We start from the raw sequence: 19268 nt of genomic DNA, 5'->3' as shown, positions 1-19268 counted from the left end.
CAGTTTTCACACGTTTTTTTCTCTCTCTGTTCTGTTTTCTGGCTTATCTGGCTCTTGGCTGAAGTTATCCTTGCAGCCCCTCTGTCTCTGACCTGTCTGACCTTTCTACACTTAAATCTGTGGCGTCGACTCACCCTTTTATAGCGAGTTAGGCTCAGTGGTTTATATTTGACAGCTTTCTCTCCCAGAAAAATCACAAAAAATGCTGGTAATTCAGTATGAAGTCCCAAAATTACAACATCAGCTCAGAATGCTGTGGCTGCTGGAGTCCTCACTAAGACCAAGAAAGTTGCTTCCTGTCTCTCAAAGAATTGATTTCAAAATAAAGCACTGAATGGTTTAGGGCCAAAATACATTTCTGACCTACTGCTAGATTATGAACCACCCAGACCTCTCAGGTGGTCTGGGACAGGTCTGCTTTCTGTCCCCAGAGTCAGAACTAAACATGGAGAAGCAGCGTTCAGTTTTTATGCTCCAACAAACTCCCAGAAAACTGCAGGTCTGCTGCAACTCTCAGTTCTATTAAATCAAGGCTGAATACTATTCATTTCTTACACTGCACTGCAACTTTTTATTCATGTATTTTATAGGCCCACCTGTCATATTTTATTTTAGCTGTTTTTATTTTCTTCTTAATTGCTTTTAATAGTTTTTTTTTTTTACGTTTTATGCAAAGCACTTGCCTTGTTGCCGAAATGTGCTAGCCTATATAAATAAAGCTACCTTGCCTTGCCTTTGAGTAATCTTTACAAGATCAGGATGCTTTGATGACCCTATAGGCCTAGATACCCTAAATGACATTTCAATTATTTCTAATGTGAAATAATTAGTTCCATTAGCGCCTGCACTAAGCCAGCTGATAGCGCTAACTCTCCCAGTGTTAGACCAAGGGACAAAAAGCTTCTGGGGGGTTGTTTGGATCGAGGTCATGGTGCAAAGGACCCTAGGGTGAAATTACTCCAACCATCCCTTTAGAGTACTATTATTTGACTATAATTCATTTGTCAGCAGTTGAATTAGGCTACATAAAGATTTAAACCTGTGAATGTTGAATTATTAATGCTTGTAGAAATGCAATGAGATGAGAAGTTGCCTTGTCAATTACTAATGTCTGTATTGGTTTGTTGTATATTGTTGTTTAATAAAGTTTGTTAAAGAAAAAAAAGTGGTCTGCTATTAGTGGACAGCAGATTGTGCCACTCCCCCCTTTCCATCAGACCCACAGTGCTGAGCTCTTTGCTTGGGGAGCACAGGAGAGGAGAAGAAACACCTCAGCCTCTCTCGTCTTCAGCCTCTGTGCTCCAGCTAACAGCAGCAGCCAGAGAAACAGTCCCAGCAACAGTAGCACATATATCAGCTTTTCTACAGGATTCAATTAGCGTGAATTACTTTTATTCATTTTGCTGTTGGATGTTCATAGTTTAACATCACAAACTTTATTATTACTACTGCTATCATCATCATCAATGTCCTTGTTTTTATCATCCTTCATCATCATCATCTAAAACAACTTCATCTTTAAAGGTAAGTCTGATAACTTTCATTTGTCTCTGTCTTCCAGTCGCCAAAATAGAAGTTTAAATTTCATTTTTTTAATTAGTAGCTGACATTTGCTTCAATTCAGTTCCTTTGCATTCTGTATATGGTGGATTTACTTCAGAGTATTACACTAATGGGCTTTGTTTTAGGGGGTTTACGCATTATATCCTAATACTGCTGTACAGCACAGTACCACAAAAGCTTTGTAAAAAAAAAAAAAAATCCCTTTCATTCCACTAATATGTAAATGGTTGTGTGGTGGATAGATGGCACACTATATTTTATACATGTTGAGACATTTCTGTGATACTGAAAATGTAAAGAAAAATCTGCCTTTAGTATTATCACATAAAATCCTTCTGTTAGTCTTGTGCATTGTGTTTGCAGTCATCCCCTTCTCTGAATGCGCTTTTGTCTTATTCTTAACACTCTTGTTGAAAGATATCCATCTTGAATCATTAATTGCTGTGAACAAGGGTGGAAAAATTAAGTAAGCAGTTTGTCTGTCTCACAGCCTACAGGCAGGATATCATTTAAAAAGGATCATGCTTCTCTCTGAAGAAGCATTGGATGAGGATATTATGTGAGGTGTGACTAAACACCAGCCAGTACTCTGGCCTTGTTTTGAATGCCAAAAATGATACAATTTGAGGATTTGAGAATGAATTGTGCATCATTAAATAACTTGAAGTGTTGTTTTTTGTGTGTGTCTGTAAATTAGAAATAGGTGTAAATGAATTAAAATGTATAATCGATGAGGCAACTTTAAAGCTGCTAAAATGAATAGTTTTATGTTAAAAAATGATTAAATCATAGTGTCATGATAAAGGGGTGGCTTGGAGTGATTTTTTTTGTTCTTTTTCCCTGGAAATATTCCTATTTCTCAGGTCAGCCCTCGGCCCTGTGCTGCTGCCTTACAGGGCTGTAGTCTTACACCTCAAAGAGGTAATAATTCATGCAGTCTTTGTGTTAGGGAGGATCACATGTCTGCTGTAGCTGACCTTATCCACTGACTTCATGCTGTGCATGGGTGTTGGGAATCATTCAGCTGTTATAATGCAGACTCTTTATTGTCTTCTATGGAGGACGTGTGTTGGCTTCACTCTGTGATGTACTACTGAATTGCATAATTGAAATCAGTTGATAAGGAAAGTTTGAAAAGTCAACAAATGAAACACATATTTGGTAAAAATAGTAATGAAGAAGAGGTTTGCTATACTGTATTTACACATTAACAATGGATCACATGACTCCTTGCATATGAAAGGGGTATTGAAGTGAAGCACCCACACAAATGTATCACCTGACTCTGTGACTGAGCTCTGTGGAGGGTTTTTAAGCATCTTTTAGTTTTCCAGCCTGCAACTTCACTGTTTTGGTTCACTCTCACCACTCTCCTAGCATTAATGGCAGTATTCTGTAGTTGGCAGCAGGGAGCTGTTTAGTATGAGAAGCCGCCAGGCCATAATTAAATACTTCACTTGCACATACATGTATACTAGTACTAAACACTTGCACATAAATATATACTTCACTTCGCAAGTATGTATGTGCAAGTGAAGCATACATGTATGAAGTATATATAAGAATGCACAACTGAGGTATGTATGTATGTGCAAATGGTTAGTAAAAAAATGTCAAATAAAAAAAAAAAAAAACACTGTATGCTACATGCCCAGCACCAATGACAGAAAGCCAAAGTTAGCAACTAGCTAGTGAACATAGTAGCCTTAAGGAGCTAAAGAGACAGATATTTTCCTCAGGAGTTGGTGGGGACCAAAAACTGAGCTAGAAATTGTTAATATTAGACTAACATTTGCCAGATGGCCAAACATATGACTATACATGAATGTTAATGTTGCTCAGTAACTGCTGGATGTGTAAATACTGCTTGTTAGCTATATAACTTAAAAGGTGATAATATGACAGTGTTTTGTTCATTTCCACTGCCCCCAAGTAGCCAAAATCTGTTATTGCAGGTTTAAATGTTGAATTTGAGCTTAATCAAAAATCTGCTTTCTTTCTACCCTCCAGCAGTTTCATCATGTATTTGGAGAACAAAAACATGGAGATGGAGATGTCTCAGACGTCAGCCCAATGCCATCGCAAGAACAGCCTGAGGTCACCAGAGGCCGTCACTGGGAACTTTGGGGAGCTGCGTCTGCTGCAGGGCATTTCAGACAGGAGAGACACCCAGAAGCTGCTGCAGCAATCTGCAGTTCTGCCCTCAGGACAGTGTGTCATCCATACTGAGGGCTTTGTCCCTGTTCGACAAGAGGATGGGTATGACTACTGAAAGTGTTTCTGCTCTCTTATTGCATTCTATTGACAAGAAACGTATCAATTGAAATTTGAAATTTGATTAATTATTCACAATCCTTATTGGAGGGAAAGCTGCTCTGGAGGCTCTAATTGGTTGAGCTCAATGTCAGCCCATCCCTAAATACTTTTCAAATTACCCAGCCTGTCAACCCTTTGCTCATTTATTTCTATGAAAAACTTGGGTCACAAATGTATTTATTTTAATTTTTATAAAAGGCCAAATCATTTCCTAAAATATAATATAATAATATGTGCAATAGTTAGTTATAAATAAAAGTTCATAATAAAAGAAAATGTTAGCCTGCAGCAGTGTGGCTCACTGATGGCATCAAACAACAAACAGACTAAAACTTTCTGGCGAATAGTAAAGCAATTAGCAGCTAAATAGACAGATATTTCCCTTAGGAATTGGTGGAGACCAAAGCAAAGTTTAAAAAAGACTAATTGGATTAAATCAGGAAAAAGACAACTCCAAATAAATGCTAATGTTGCTCCTTAAAGAAGTTCACCATATACATTTGAAATATGATTATACTGCATGTCAGTGTTGTTTACAGCTTGTTTCTACCCCAAGTGACCAATAACCCAGTTAATTTAAGTTTAAAGTTGTGTTCATAAATAATTGGTTAAGAGTTTATGTTCTACAACTTTTGTTGTGTTGTAGTTTAGAAAGGGATTAGCAATTATTCTCTCTTCTCACTGGGTTTTCTGGAATAAAGACATAGCAACAGTTCAACAATCTCAACCACACGTGCAGAAGCACTTTACACGTGCCCTGTTGGTTACATTTCATGGGAATGTATGAAAACACGTGGAAAACACAGGAAGTTTTCTTCGAAAGTATGATAATTTACACACACACACACACACACACACACACACACACACACACACACACACACACACACACACACACACACACACACACACACACAGAGACTTAAGTGTGTGTGGCTGTGGGTGTGTATCTCAGTCACTCAGGGGGGTGCTAATCTCAAACCCGAGGCTGTGACGTTATTGGGATTAGGGAATCTTTTGCTTCATGAACTAAGTCAAAGTTGCATGTGATGAATAGTGCACTACAACTGATACATGTGTCTGATACATGTGTGCCTCGTGCATAGCCACGTTTTGGGTTGGATTAGCTGTTTTATATTTTTTGCAGTGATGGTTATAAATACTCTTTTATGCCAGGCCGGCCCTAGTCTTTTGGGGGCCTAAGCAGGATTTGGTTTGGGGCCCACCCTCACATTGTAACATTACATCACATAATGTACAAACAAACATGTAAAGACTAAAGTGTCACCAGTAAATACATACTATATTTGTCTATAACCCCCTAACCCTGTGAGTGGTTCTTCTCAAGGCCTTTTGCCTGAGCTGGTTAAAGTTTGAAGCATATTTTTAGTGTTATGTTCTCCTTAAAGAGGGCTGAATCTCACATGTCTTCATGTGTACGATGCACAAATCTAGAAATGGATATACAAAAAGACACACAACTAAAAAGATATTATGAAGAACATTTGTTACAAATAACTGATAATATTTTGCAAAAGCTCTGCTTGTACTGGCTGATGATCCGCCATCTCCTGACAAACTAAAGCATAGCACTTGTAAATTATAGATAACATTACTATTATTAATTTTATCAGCTGCACTCCTTTAAACTGGCTCACCCATACAGTATTTCCTTTCATACATTTTCACATACAAACACACTTATGAACCGATATGAACATATGTTCACGCCCAGCGTCTTTTCGGAGCTGCAGTTTATAAACACTTGCCGATGAGGTTTATTAAACGTAATAAATAGTTGTTCATTCTCACTTTGTACCTGTGTAGGAAAGCAAGACTCACACTTCTGCACGTAGTTTCCCGTTTACAATAATAAAAGCTGTGAGGAAGCGCTGGCATTTCAAGTTTGAACAAGATAGCATCTGACATGCTGGCAATACTCTTCTGGCCAATTAGCTCATACCTCAATAGAAGGAATGCTGCTGTGGTAGTTTGCTGTCGGAAGGTCTGTCTGGCACTTTAAAAATGTTTAAACACAGGCATAATGGTTTGCAGTCTGATAGAGGGGCTTGGACCAAAATTATTAGACTTAGAGGTGACTTAAAAAGGCTAATTTGCTTGATGTGTAATTTTGCCTCTTTGTTTGAAAATCCTTTTTTTTTAAATTACACATTTTATATATTAATGTCAAGCATTAAAAATACAAAATCTTTCTCAAGATACATCAGAATATTTTGATATTAACAATGGATCACATGACTATGTAATAAGAAAGGGGTTGCTCATAGTGACAAACACACAGACAATGATCACCCAACTTTTTGGTTCCTCTAAGAGTTTTAGCATCTTTTAACGCATTGTTTTAGTTTTACAGCCCCCATCTTGCTGTTGTAATTCAATCTCAGCTTCATCTGCAGTACACTGGGCAGCTGATTTTGGGCTTAAACCTCTGCTAACTTTATGTACCTGCCCAGCACCAAATGGCAAACAGACAAAGTTAGCAACTTGCTGGTGAACATGGTGGATTATTTAGCAGCCATATATTTGTCTGGGAATTTGTGGAGAGCAAAACAGAGCTGAAAGGAGAGAGAACTTAAATGCATCAAGTGGCCAGAAACCAAACCAAATCAAAAGAATGCAAATGTTTAGGTATATATCTGCTGGGTTTGTAAATGAACAACTATTTGCCAACAAGTTCACTATATCTACTTGAAAGGTGATAATATGTCAATGCTTTGTTCACAGTGTGTTTCTGCTCCCCTCAAGTGGCTAAAACATCAGTTAATGCAGGTTTAGTCACATGGCTAATTGGTGCATTGTATATAAAGAAATAACCTCAAATAGCATTTTAATCAAGGCATGAAAACATAGAAATTTCTATCATAACTGGGCGTTATTTTTTCAGGACATAAAAAAAGTAAATTGTTATATATATTGAACAACAAATCAGTAAAACCCAAAATAACTCCTGTAAAATATGACCTATTTTCTATTTGTTGATATTAATCACATTGTCTGGCCCTTGCAGGTGTCCTAAAATGACCGCTGTGTAACTCCTTCTAATTACAGATTCAATTTGTGTTCTGTCTGGGGTCAATATAATAAAGTGCAATCTTCGTACCAAGTCGCATCTAGGGGACAGGATCAGAGTAGTGTCAGAGAAGGAAGAGGGGAGAAAACATTTGTAGACGTGCAGTAAATCTCTTTATAGTTGTTTTAAGAGTATCGAAGAGGATTACGTAATGCAACAGACTTCCCTCAAAGCATCCAACTGTCTGGTGTCTGGAGTGTGTTTGGTACCGCCTGCCAGACTTGTAAGACGATAACAACAAACCATCACAAAGCTACCCGCCCAACACCATTTCCTCATAATAATACACAAATGAACCCACAATACTTTTGAAAGAATTACTAATACAAAACAGAAATGCTTGCTGCTGTGTGAAAGAAGTGCACAGACTGTGTTTAAGCGCCCAAGCCCTTTGACAGGCAGAGGGTAAAAACTCTTCAAGATTATAAGATTAGCCGAGGGGGACCTTTAAATTTCAGAAAGATTTGAATCTAATAGTTTTTTTTTTAATGTTCCATCTAATAGTTTTGGCCCAGTGGGTTGGTATTCCATTACATAATGATTCCCATGATGTCTCTACTGTTGCCAAAGTAATTGCTGAGATGACAGTGGGCTTGATGAAATAGTGGATTGGGGGTTTTTTTAAGTAAAAAATAAGCATTTATATTGCATTAGTACAGCTTTTAAAGCACTTTTCACCTAAATAATTCTCAACGACAGCAGCTGTAAATGTATGTGCAAGTGTGTTTAGCTTTGAAAGACAGACATAAAGAGAGATATAGCAATTGTGTCTCTGTGTGTGTGTGTGTGTGTGTGTGTGTGTGTGTGTGTGTGTGTGTGTCTCTCTGTGTCTGTCTCTTTGTCTGTGTGTGTGTGTGTGTGTGTGTGTGTGTGTGTGTGTGTCTCTCTGTGTCTGTCTCTTTGTCTGTGTGTGTGTGTGTGTGTGGATGTGGATGTGTGTGATACTCCTGAGCAGGAGCCTCTGGGATACAGTGCAGCAGCAGGGTGAAAGAAGACACAGTAATGATATCCTCAGGTGTGGAGTCACCAGATGCTCACCCAATGTGCTGCCACCCGTGGGTTACAAAGGGTCTGGCAAACTGCTTTAACATGTGACTGACAGCTGAGCTTCTCTGTTGGGGGTCAAAGTTCAAACAAATTCAATAGATAATGCTTCTTTTGGTTGTTGTTTTTAAACTCATTGTATTCATTGCATTTGTTTTTTTCAGGCACAGTTTCAGTCTGGTTAATATTCTCAGAGGAAAAAGTAATTCAGCCAACATGACAGAGAGGTCGCCTCTGCTGAGATTCTCTCAAGATGACAGGTGAGTATAGATCTAGTATGGAGCCCCCAAACCCCAATATTAACTAACTGAGACATTTAAATAATAATAGGAAAATAATGTGTCAAATATATAAATTCTGACTTTGTGTAATAATTAAATACATTATCAAAACTCAACTCATTATGATGAAATTTGACTTCAAAACATTAATTTTAAGGAGTTAATTTTTTTAATTTTTTTTTTATTGTTTGTTTTAAAATACCCTTTTTGATAGTCTGTTTATATTTAATGACATGTATTTATTTTTTCCCACTGAGACATTTTTATTTCATTTTTCATCACAGTAGTGTTGTCACCAGGCACTGCACCCTCAGCTTTTAGCAAATAGGCTAACATGTCCCCCCCCAGCCTCTATTAAACTAACAAGCTAAAAAAACACTACCAAATTTAGCCTCTGTTAGCTAGAGCAGTTGTTCTCAAACTTTTTTCAGTAATGTACCCCCTTTTGAAATCTATTTTTTGGCCAAGTACCCCCCTGAACACTGCAAAACATTTTTGGTAGAATAAAAAAAGAAAAAACGTATATAAAAAGGTACAATACAGCTGTTAACAGCTGTTAAGGCTAAACAACAACCATGTAACTGAAAAACATTTAAATATAACATAGCCTACATTTCAAATGTTTAGAATCCATCACTAAATTAATTCATTCATTGTTAAAGTATAATTATTTTAGGAATTATGCATTAAAATATCTGACATACTCCCTGCAGTACTCCAAAGTATCCCTAGGGGCACTAGTACCCCCATTTGAGAGACACTGAGCTAGAGCACCAACAGTGTTAAAGTAATTCTGATTCTGATTTCATTGAGGAAAATAAGAAAAACATTTCATAATAATAAGTTCAGTTATAGTAATTTCCTAAATTATTTCACAATTTACTGGCCACTTTTTTATACACTTAACACACTTGGGGCTCCATTATCTGGAAGTGTGTATATCATCTTTACTGAAGCTGTTTACAGGTTATCTTGTTGTCTGACTGGAATATCACTATTATTTTTTTTATTTGAAAAAACGAGATTACGTATTTTTGCTTTTAATGTTCCATGTTAGGTAGAATGACATGCTGCCAATGTTATTTAATGGAATGGCTCAACTTATGCCATCATTGTATAAGCCTTCTTACATTGATTCAAGTGACAGTGGTGTACAACAATGATTATAGGATGCTCGTCTTTTTACAGACATGTTTTTGCTAGTCAGTATTAGAATTTTTTTTTTCGATTTAAGAGCTTACATCCACAGTTCCATCAACTTAATAACAATGTAGGGTTTATTTCTCTCACTGAAGCTACAGTGGTCGATGCCCAGAGGCCTGACAGTGATTATTCTTTTCCAGTATGACCTACATGACCCTACATGACCCCAGCTTTGTTGGAGAGGAAGAGCCCTGGGACAACGGCTCCCTGGACCTGGAGAGGAGGTATAGGCTGGGCAGTGAGGTCACCAGCCTGTCCCTGTCCCGCTCCAGCTCCACGGAGAAGAGTGACCCTCTGGAAAACCTCAACCTCAGCTTCAGATTCACCAGTAATATGAAGTGAGACCCCTCTTGTTGCCAGTAGGAAACTATGACTGACTGGAATATTTTTTGGATATGCTCTTGGTTCCTGACTTTTTTTCCTTTTAACCCCTTGTCCATGAGTTGTGCAGTTTAAAGAGTATTTTTTCCTTCTGAATGTTTAATTTGAATATATTGAAGAGGTGAGACTATAGCCTACAATATTAAACAAGAAACACATTTTTAGAAAAGTCCAAAAAATAAATATAATTCTGTGGAGAAGAATTTATATTTTCATTATTTCCTACACTGGTAATATCCTCGGGAAACCATAGATCTATCTTGTACCCTTGTAGGGGTCCTGATCTCTAGGTTGGAAACCACAGGTATACAGTAAGCTATTATACTGTTCTATTATACTGTTATAACAGTGTTCTATTACATTCTATTTACTTGCTACCTTTTTGTCTTTTCAGATGCTGCTTCAAAGTCTCCAAAGTTACCATAATGTTTACTATCGTGGTTCTCTGCAGTGTAAGTCAAAGTGTCCCTGTACAATAACTGACACTTTTGGTATTTGGTAAAACAAACAACCTAATACTTAACTTTAGTTTGTGCTTATTTTAATTACTTCTTTATTCCTATTAAAGGAAAAGTTCATTTTTGGAAATAAGTTTATTTGCCTTCTTTCAGATAGTAAGATGAGAAGATTATTCTGTGTTGTGTGGAATTACACACCGCACAGAACATTTACTACCTGGGGTTAAGCAAGCTACATTTGCTTCATAATGTGTTCACTGAATCTGTTCAGCAGCATACATATCCCATATATATTCCCATATTTCCTTATTTCTCAGCATCTTGATGTCTCTGAGAGAAACTGTGTGGACTGAGTTAATCATATGTTGATGAATGTATTCCGGTTTCAGCTGTTCTTCAGCATGTATCCAGACCGAGACAACCCCCGGAGGCTCCTGGCAGTGTCTTCAACAGATAGTTTCTGTATCCTTTCCTACTGCATCATTGTCAATGCACATTGTTATTTTATGTAATGTTCTGAAATTAGACACAAAAAGTGTGCTGCAAAAGTCCCAGCAGGCCTTTCAAGAACAAGGACAGGGGTGGAACATAATGCAGTTGTGTTCTACTTTGAGTTTAAGCGCATATGGAGACATGGGAGACGGTTAAAAACTATTTTGACAGATTTAAAAAAAAATAAAAAAAGTGCTTAATCCAGGGTCGTCATTTGGCTTTAATCAGTGTGAATGCTGTAGGAGAAGATACGTAACAAGGAGTGGAAGCTATCCTCACAGGTGAATGCTGTAAATGCTCCCCACTGCTGGCTTTCAGTGTGTACTTCAAGCACCCTATTGTCTTCATCATATTCTGAATGGAGGAACACTGCACAGTTTACGAGATGACTTATTCTTACGGAGCGTTTATCAGCTCCAAAATGTCATCTCTACAAAGTGGGAAAAAAACCTTTCCTGTCTCATGTGCTGGTCTTCATTTTACAATTTCAATATATATATATATATATATATATATATATATATATATATATACACACAGTGGTCTGCAAAAGATTTCCTTTTCAAATACAGAAACACACATTCAGCACCTACACATTTTTCTCTTGATGGTCCGCACCCCACAGCAATGAACCTGACGGATTTTCGCGACAACGCTTTGCTGAAGCTCCAGGTGGGAGGGTCTTTCACAGGGGGGATGATCGACCTCACCAACCAGGAGTATATCCTGATCCAGGTGGAGCAGACGGAGCAGGAGGGACAACGGAGGAGGAGGACCCAGCAGGTGACACCGTCTATGTGATACATTCGGCTTCTTTGCTGTATCATTTATTAGGTGTTGATCAGTGAACTCATTTATCTTCTACTGTTTGTGAACAGGTGATTCATAATTGGACCATCCCTCTGCACAGTGAACGAAGTGACCAGATACTGTTAACAAAAACATTTGAGATGGTCAGCAGGTACTGACTTACTCGCTGTATGACGCTGTGTTGATTTGAACAGATTGATTTGAACATGCATATTGGCTTCATTGAATGGCCCCTTTAGGGACTGTGTGAATATTATTAGGGGCCAAGGTTATGTCATTCTTATTTTTGCTGGAGGGAGGGTAGTCAGAATTTTCTTGTGACAACATGAGAAAGCATGTTTTTCACCCCAGATTTATATTTTATTTCAGGATTTCCTGAGATTCATTTAAAATGATAAAAAATAAATGACTGGCATTAGGTGAATTAACACCATACAAGGTCATATAATGCTCCATTATTACTGAGTATGTGGTATTGTTTTCTTGGACAGCATTATGTAACATTGTGAGTAGTTCATGCTATTTTGTCTCTACTACCAGACTTCAACATAATGAACATTACGATTTCTGACATTTTCTTGTTTCATATTCAATGAAAGAAAAACAAGCACATCGTTCTCACTGCTGTGCTCTCCTTAACCGCACAGTGACCCCATCTTCATCACGGTTCAAGCCTTCCTGCAGGATGATGAGGTGGTGCCGTTATCCATGACCCACCAGTCGCTCTACGTCAATGTGGAGACACAGGTGGCCATTGCTGGAATCATCCTGACTGGGGTCTACGTTCTCATCATCTTTGAGGTAATTGGTCTGTGATGCTCACGCTCTTTTATGGATGATGAATGAGTTTGTTTTCAATACAGTATCTGCTGCCTTGTTGGAAGTGTGGAACACATACAACAGGTATTACAGCAGAGGAAGCTCTGATTTTACCCATGCCTACAGTAATATATTGTACTTAAAGCTGCTGCACAGCCATGATACATTTGAATTTTTCTTCCAGACTGTGAGTGGGCGCGCACACACTTTGCTTGTTGTTTGACAGCTCCCTCACTCTTCTGTTGTTTTGATTTGTTAAAGGTCCCATGACATGGTGCTCTTTGGAGGCTTTTATATAGACCTTAGTGGTCCCCTAATACTGTATCTGAAGTCTCTTTTATATAGACCTTAGTGGTCCCCTAATACTGTATCTGAAGTCTCTTTTATATAGACCTTAGTGGTCCCCTAATACTATATCTGAAGTCTCTTTTATATAGACCTTAGTGGTCCCCTAATACTGTATCTGAAGTCTCTTTTATATAGACCTTAGTGGTCCCCTAATACTGTATCTGAAGTCTCTTTTATATATACCTTAGTGGTCTCCTAATACTGTATCTGAAGTCTCTTTTATATAGGCCTTAGTGGTCCCCTAATACTGTATCTGAAGTCTCTTTCCTGAAATTCAGCCTTAGTGGAGAATTCCAGCCACTAGAGCCAGTCCCACAATGAGCTTTCCTTAGGATGTGCCATTTCTGTGTCTGTAGCTATTGAGGAGGATATTATTTTATTAATGTTGAAAAACCTCATAAAGTGACATTTTCATGCCATGGGACCTTTAAGCTTCAAAACCACTGGATCCTACATTTTCCATAATGCAATTTAAAATAGCATCTTCCATTAGATCTTCCCTGCTTCATAAACAGCACAATTCAAGGTAACAAAACCCAAATTGAACTGATATAGTGTTATTTAATAATGCACTGATTTCTTAACCCTAACATGAACAAATTGGCGGTCATAAGACAATGAATGATGATGTAAATGCTTGCACATTTAAAACAAGATTTTTTTTCATCTCCATTTTACCATCCATCCATACCATAACTAGAAATAACAAGTTATTATTGTAATTTATCAAATCTATGAAACAAGTCCGATTATAATTAAATTGATGCTTAATGATTCAGTTGTACGTAATGACACATTAGATATGAATTCATTATCAATTCCACACACATTAGTTATCACTATTTTAATGTGATACTCACTAGCTTCTCATTTGACACATATATTTGTTTTAGATTTGAACTCCCAGGATGTCCATCTGTAATTCTCATTCATTTCCAGTCAGTGTGTGGTTTTAATTAGACGGGCTAATCTCTCTGAGTGTGACAAGGTGTGAACTAAGCTGTGCCGGCAGGGGCAATGCTGTGATGTGAAAGTCAACAGCAGGCTGTGTGAGATGTCAGCACAGTTACACTGCACACCCTCGCATGTGTCATCTGTGTTCCTGACAGGTCGGCTTACATAGGCTATCATTGAAGTGTGAGGGGTTGTCTCTAAAGTAGAAGAGCAGACAGTGCATGGCTATTCAAACATCAGCAAGATGTCACCTGACTTCAGCTCTGACATATCTCCATCTATCTGCAGAGGAGATTTGTTTTCCTCCATTAAACTTGAATTAAATGAGTAATCACATATTGTTATTTTCTGAATGATAAGGAAACTCTCAATGTGTTGGTAATTGGACAGCAATCTTCTTATTTTAAATAGGCACTTTAGTGAAATGTTCTTACAGATGTCCAAAGTGAAGAATCACAGCATGGTTTTTCTTTTTCGTCATTCCTGACAAAGGCTGAGGCAAAATGAAGCGGATGCTTTTGTTCTGTTTTATCCATTATCTGAACAGATTTACTCAGACAAAGAGGAGTTTCTGAGAATCTGTAGACTGAGTTCTTATCTATTGTGAGTGGCGAGACCCAGTTTAGAGTTCAGTAGTTCAGCAAGGCCAACACATCAAAGATGATGCCTGTTGTCATAGTTTTTTTTAATTAGCTAGTCTTCCATTTAGGTCAAGACAAAGGTAGTGTCGCATTGCCAGACCTTCCTCCACAGCGCTGCACAGGAGAGTCTGGCTAGTCCACGCAGCATTCCTGGATAGGAGAAAAACGTGCTCTGGTTTATTGGCATTTAAAAAAAATCAATCACAACCGTCTTGTGTGGCGCTATAAGCGCCGGACGCAGATACGGTGCCTCTGCAAAATAGTCTCGGGAAGGAACTTGTTTTGGTGGAACATGTGTACGTAGGGAAGCGAGCTCTGGAATTAAAATGGCTGTCGAGTGTGTGATGAGAATTTTACTCTATAATAATAATAATAAAAATAATATAATTTGATTGTCGGTTCTAGCTTGGAGGATGTTTCCCGAATCGACCGGAGTTTAGAATGCCAACACAAGAACGGAGACGGAGACGGTTTTTACTATAGAGGATCTTTGATATAGTCTAAGAAAAAGGCCCCAGATCCCCATTTCTCCATCAGGAACAGCCTCGACATTTGCCAATATACATAGAGTGACCTACTTTCCTGCAATTTATTTCGGTGGCATGAATGTCAGAGGAGCAGCTCTGATGTCTGATAACACATCCATGCTTATCACTGGCTTCAATATTTAATAATGGGATGCATCATACATGAGAGTAGTGATGGAGCCTGGTGTAGGATGGGTGACTCTTACCAGCATCATGGAGTTGTCTGTAATATGCCCTTGAAGTTCTGCATTTCTTGATATTTTGCACAGAAGAAAATGACAGACCATCATAGAACTAATGGAACACACTCACCTATCTGGTTAATGCTACTGTAAATCAGATTTATTTTTAGATTAATGGGTTTTGGAGAGAGTCTCTTTAAATTGCAGTTCACAGTTTGTGCTGCATTATGGCATCAGGCTCATTTAGTGACAGATACTGTACAAGCAAAGTGAAAATAAAATACTGGAACCATGAGAAAGATACAAGGTAATAACGTAACATAAAATGAAATACAACACACCTCAAAAAACATAATGTAAATAGGGATAAGTGAATTAATTAATCAAGCTGTAGCTTTTCGGCAATGACTATAAAATAATTCTACTCATGTAACCTAACCAAAGGTAATTAGGGAGTTTGACTTCATAGAAGAAAATTTCAGATTTGTCATGTAAATGCATAATATATGGCATAATGCATAATGTGGCTTATGTTGTATTTTTATTTAAATGTTGATATTTAAATATTGTAGCCTTCTTTGAATCAGAGGTAGTAAATGAAGTGTTTTTGGTGAATCTTTTTAATTTTCAGATTGTGCATCGTACTCTGGCTGCCATGCTGGGATCATTGGCAGCCTTAGCTGCTCTGGCTGTCATTGGTGATGTAAGTCTCTTTTACTCTCCTGTTTTTGGGTGTTTATCATGCCTTCACATACTCCTCAAACGCTTCTATTTTCTAATAATAAATACACAGCCAAGTGTTTAAGTATAAAAATGGATGGCTGTTAAGAAGCTGATAGTTCTTTGTCTTGGAAAATGTTACTTTAATAATATATTGAAAGAACATCTTCTGGAAAAGTTAAGTTAAGTTGCAAAATCATTTTCAAAGTTCCAATGTATGCAGGGAAAGCACAGGTGTAATTAACAAACATAATTATAACATGTTTGCCTGATCTTAACTAGGGATTGATGTATACAACACAAATTTATTGACTCTTTACCTTTTGCTTTTTCTTGACAGAACTGATAACTGTAAATAAATCCCTGTGAAATATCTAATTCTTTTCTGTGTCTGTCCCACAGCGGCCCAGTCTGGTTACTGTGGTGGAGTGGATCGACTATGAGACACTGGCTCTTCTGTTTGGCATGGTTAGACTCTTAAGTTAAAGATGTTTTTCGTATGTTAATGTACTCAACAAATCTCCTTTTGGGCAATTTTACAAAAATCTTTATTTTGTATTGCTGCTTGTTTTTACTTTAAAATCTGACATCTTATCTTCATTTTATGTACTTTCATATCAGTCTTCCCAAACTACTGACAGTGAAATCTGGTTCTGTGGAGGCAAGCGAAATTGACAACATAAAATCTTGTCTCCATGGAAACTAACGTGCTGTTAAGTTTAGTATCAAATTGAAGAGTACGACTGAAGCTTTTCTGTGAGGGTTAAAAACAGACCATTCTTTTCAGACACATTATAACTTCATAGCAGATTACATCAAACATACTCATTATTCACATAAAAGATAATTCTGACAGATCAGTGCTATCTAAATTCCATAGTGATACATGACCACAGATGGTAGCTTCCTTTGGACAACTTCCACTGTCAACAGCTGCCACTTAAATTTTCATCTCATTCTGCGAAATACAGCAGAGGGAGTTTCTGAAAATATTCCAAACCTACAGGCACTTTTCAAGGATACCGTGAATTTGTGCTACAATACACTAACAAAGCAATTATGTTGACCTGTTTATGTATGATTTATAAATTCAGGAGTTTGGAGTTGTCACCGAGCTTGCAGTCTCCTTCAAAAACATTTTTTTTTCTTTGCCTGCCCATACTGTTATGGGTATGATAATAAAGTATCAGGGAAAAGAATATCCAAAAACCCTGAAAGTTGGGCACATTGGAAATATCTTTCTGACTGACCACCATCTCTTACGTGAGAACCATCTTGTTGTCTGTGGTGACTATTTTTGAAAAATCAGGGTGACATATAATCTTGTTACATAATTGGAAACGTTTAAACAAATGTGTCCTGTTTCTTCCAGATGGTACTGGTGGCCATTTTTTCAGAGACTGGCTTCTTTGATTATTGCGCTGTGAAGGTGAGTTTCTAAATAACAAAATGAATGGTATTAATGGAGAAAGTTGTGACGTTTTTAAATGTGAAGCTATACAGTATCATAGCAGTATTATATATCTTTTGTAACATATCTTTGGCATGTTTACCTTAGGGATACTGAGTGACAAGTCTATGAAAATAGCTGCCCACTGGTATTTTAGAGTTGTCTCAAAGTCGACAGGCTTTGAGCTATTTCTGAAATTAGCACTGATGCATGACAAGCCTGTAGTTTTTATGTTGACTTATCTGACATGAGCAAGATTTTGGAAGACCTTTGTAATGCAAGATGAGCTAACACATTGACGCCTATCTTTACATCCTGACTCAAAAGTACATCACTATAATAGGCTGACAAGAAGGACATTCGCTTTGTTTTGTGGTAAAGCTTAGAAAACTGGGTCAGTACTGATTATTAAAACGAGCCAAATTTATTTAGTGTTTCTTATTTAGAGAACCACATATATTGTTGTTTTTTTCTGCAATTGCTCTCGGTATGAATTGATAGACTTATTTCTTAACTTAGATCTACATGCATCCTCTAAATAATAAAGAGATACACATTCTCAAATGAGTCTGTTACTCGACAATAGAACATAAGACCTTCATCCTGTCTGTACAAGGGTAAGGTTTCCTACCAGTAGCACTCAGACCTGGAGAATAGAGGGATCATGCAGGCTCATGAATTTTAAGTGTGAGTTGGACAAGGGCAGGCACTCCAAATTAAAATTCCTTCTCTGAGGACAGCTTAGCGGATCTGACATGCAGTACTATTACATTGAAAAGGTGGCCAACCTGAGCCACTCCCCTGGGCTTAAGACTGGTATATTAGCATTACTGACTGAATGTGCACCTGTGTGCAATTCTACACACTACACTATTACACGGCTATTTTTGGATTCTGAGTACACTACACCCCTTCTAGTGCTACTACTCTTAATGGAAATGTAAGCATTCAAGTGCTCATTTATGATGTGTCTCTCATTGTTGATGCTTTCTCAGAAGTGTCGGAACTGTACTTGTACTGGGAGTGAATCAAGACATCCACCTAATGGGTTGATCATTTCCATTAGCATTGACTCATTGTCATAATCCCTCTCTCTGCAGGCTTACCAATTATCCAGAGGAAGAGTGTGGCCAATGATCATGATCCTCTGTCTCATCGCTGCCATTCTCTCTGCATTTCTGGACAACGTGACCACTATGATGCTTTTCACCCCAGTCACCATCAGGTACAGTATTGCTATTTGTTTTGAAGAAACAACTCGCACATCCAAAAATTCTTCTGTGCAGCTGCGTTGGTAAATATGATCAACTTGGAGCAAAGGAAATAATCCCGCACTCTGCTCTTGCTATAGCAACACCGTTTATTTACAGAAAACTAACCTTTTGGTCCCTCCAGACCTTCATGAAGAGTCTTGATGCCAACCAAGCAGTGTTAGCTGGTAACTTAAGGGAAAGTCTGCTATTTTTTTGTTGTGCTACACATGCAGTTGAATGGTGGCAGTACTCGGAGGTCCATGTATACCTGCCGGTAAAACGCCGCTGGATGACTCCCTTCAGAAGGGTTGCAAATTGGCAACTTTCCCCCTTTAGCGTTTAGCTCAGAGCAGTGCTATTGCAACTATAAACAACGCTGGCTTGGCCTCCCCCCCATCCTCTCGTTGCAAAAAACTATAACATGGTGACACCTGAATCGCCAAACTCAAGGCTTCAAAACGGCAGTCCACAAACCAATGGGTGACATCATGGGTGCTACGTCCACTGTTTTTACAGTCTGTGATTACAACCATAGACTGTATAAAACTAGGACCCATATTTACATGTATAGTGGCAACCTCTAGTGGCCACAGTTATTATAATGGGAGCAAAGAAGGAAATCAGGTGACTTAATATAAAGAATGACAAGCCTGGTTTGGCACATAACCCCCCATTAAAATGTTTGTTATTAAACAAACCAAAACCGAACGTGTTAAATTAGTAATAAGTGTTTGA

At 37.9% G+C, this 19268-nt stretch overlaps 1 protein-coding gene across 1 annotated transcript in view; it reads left to right on the top strand.

Moving 5' to 3' along the window:
- Positions 1 to 3583: 3583 nt before the first annotated feature.
- oca2 (oculocutaneous albinism II) overlaps positions 3584 to 19268 on the top strand; it is a 57997-nt gene continuing 42312 nt past the window's right edge. Inside the window, exons 1-12 of the mRNA XM_028588219.1 lie at positions 3584 to 3822; positions 8179 to 8274; positions 9639 to 9836; positions 10274 to 10331; positions 10727 to 10799; positions 11455 to 11612; positions 11708 to 11790; positions 12287 to 12440; positions 15742 to 15813; positions 16233 to 16298; positions 17203 to 17259; positions 18381 to 18505. Of these exons, the coding sequence (XP_028444020.1) occupies positions 3584 to 3822; positions 8179 to 8274; positions 9639 to 9836; positions 10274 to 10331; positions 10727 to 10799; positions 11455 to 11612; positions 11708 to 11790; positions 12287 to 12440; positions 15742 to 15813; positions 16233 to 16298; positions 17203 to 17259; positions 18381 to 18505 (1379 nt within the window). The remainder of the gene's footprint in view (positions 3823 to 8178; positions 8275 to 9638; positions 9837 to 10273; positions 10332 to 10726; positions 10800 to 11454; positions 11613 to 11707; positions 11791 to 12286; positions 12441 to 15741; positions 15814 to 16232; positions 16299 to 17202; positions 17260 to 18380; positions 18506 to 19268) is intronic.

The sequence above is a fragment of the Perca flavescens genome, chromosome 9 (genome assembly GCF_004354835.1).
Source record: "Perca flavescens isolate YP-PL-M2 chromosome 9, PFLA_1.0, whole genome shotgun sequence".
NCBI classification, from domain to species: Eukaryota; Metazoa; Chordata; class Actinopteri; order Perciformes; family Percidae; genus Perca; species Perca flavescens.
This window is presented reverse-complemented; position numbering and strand designations above follow the sequence as displayed.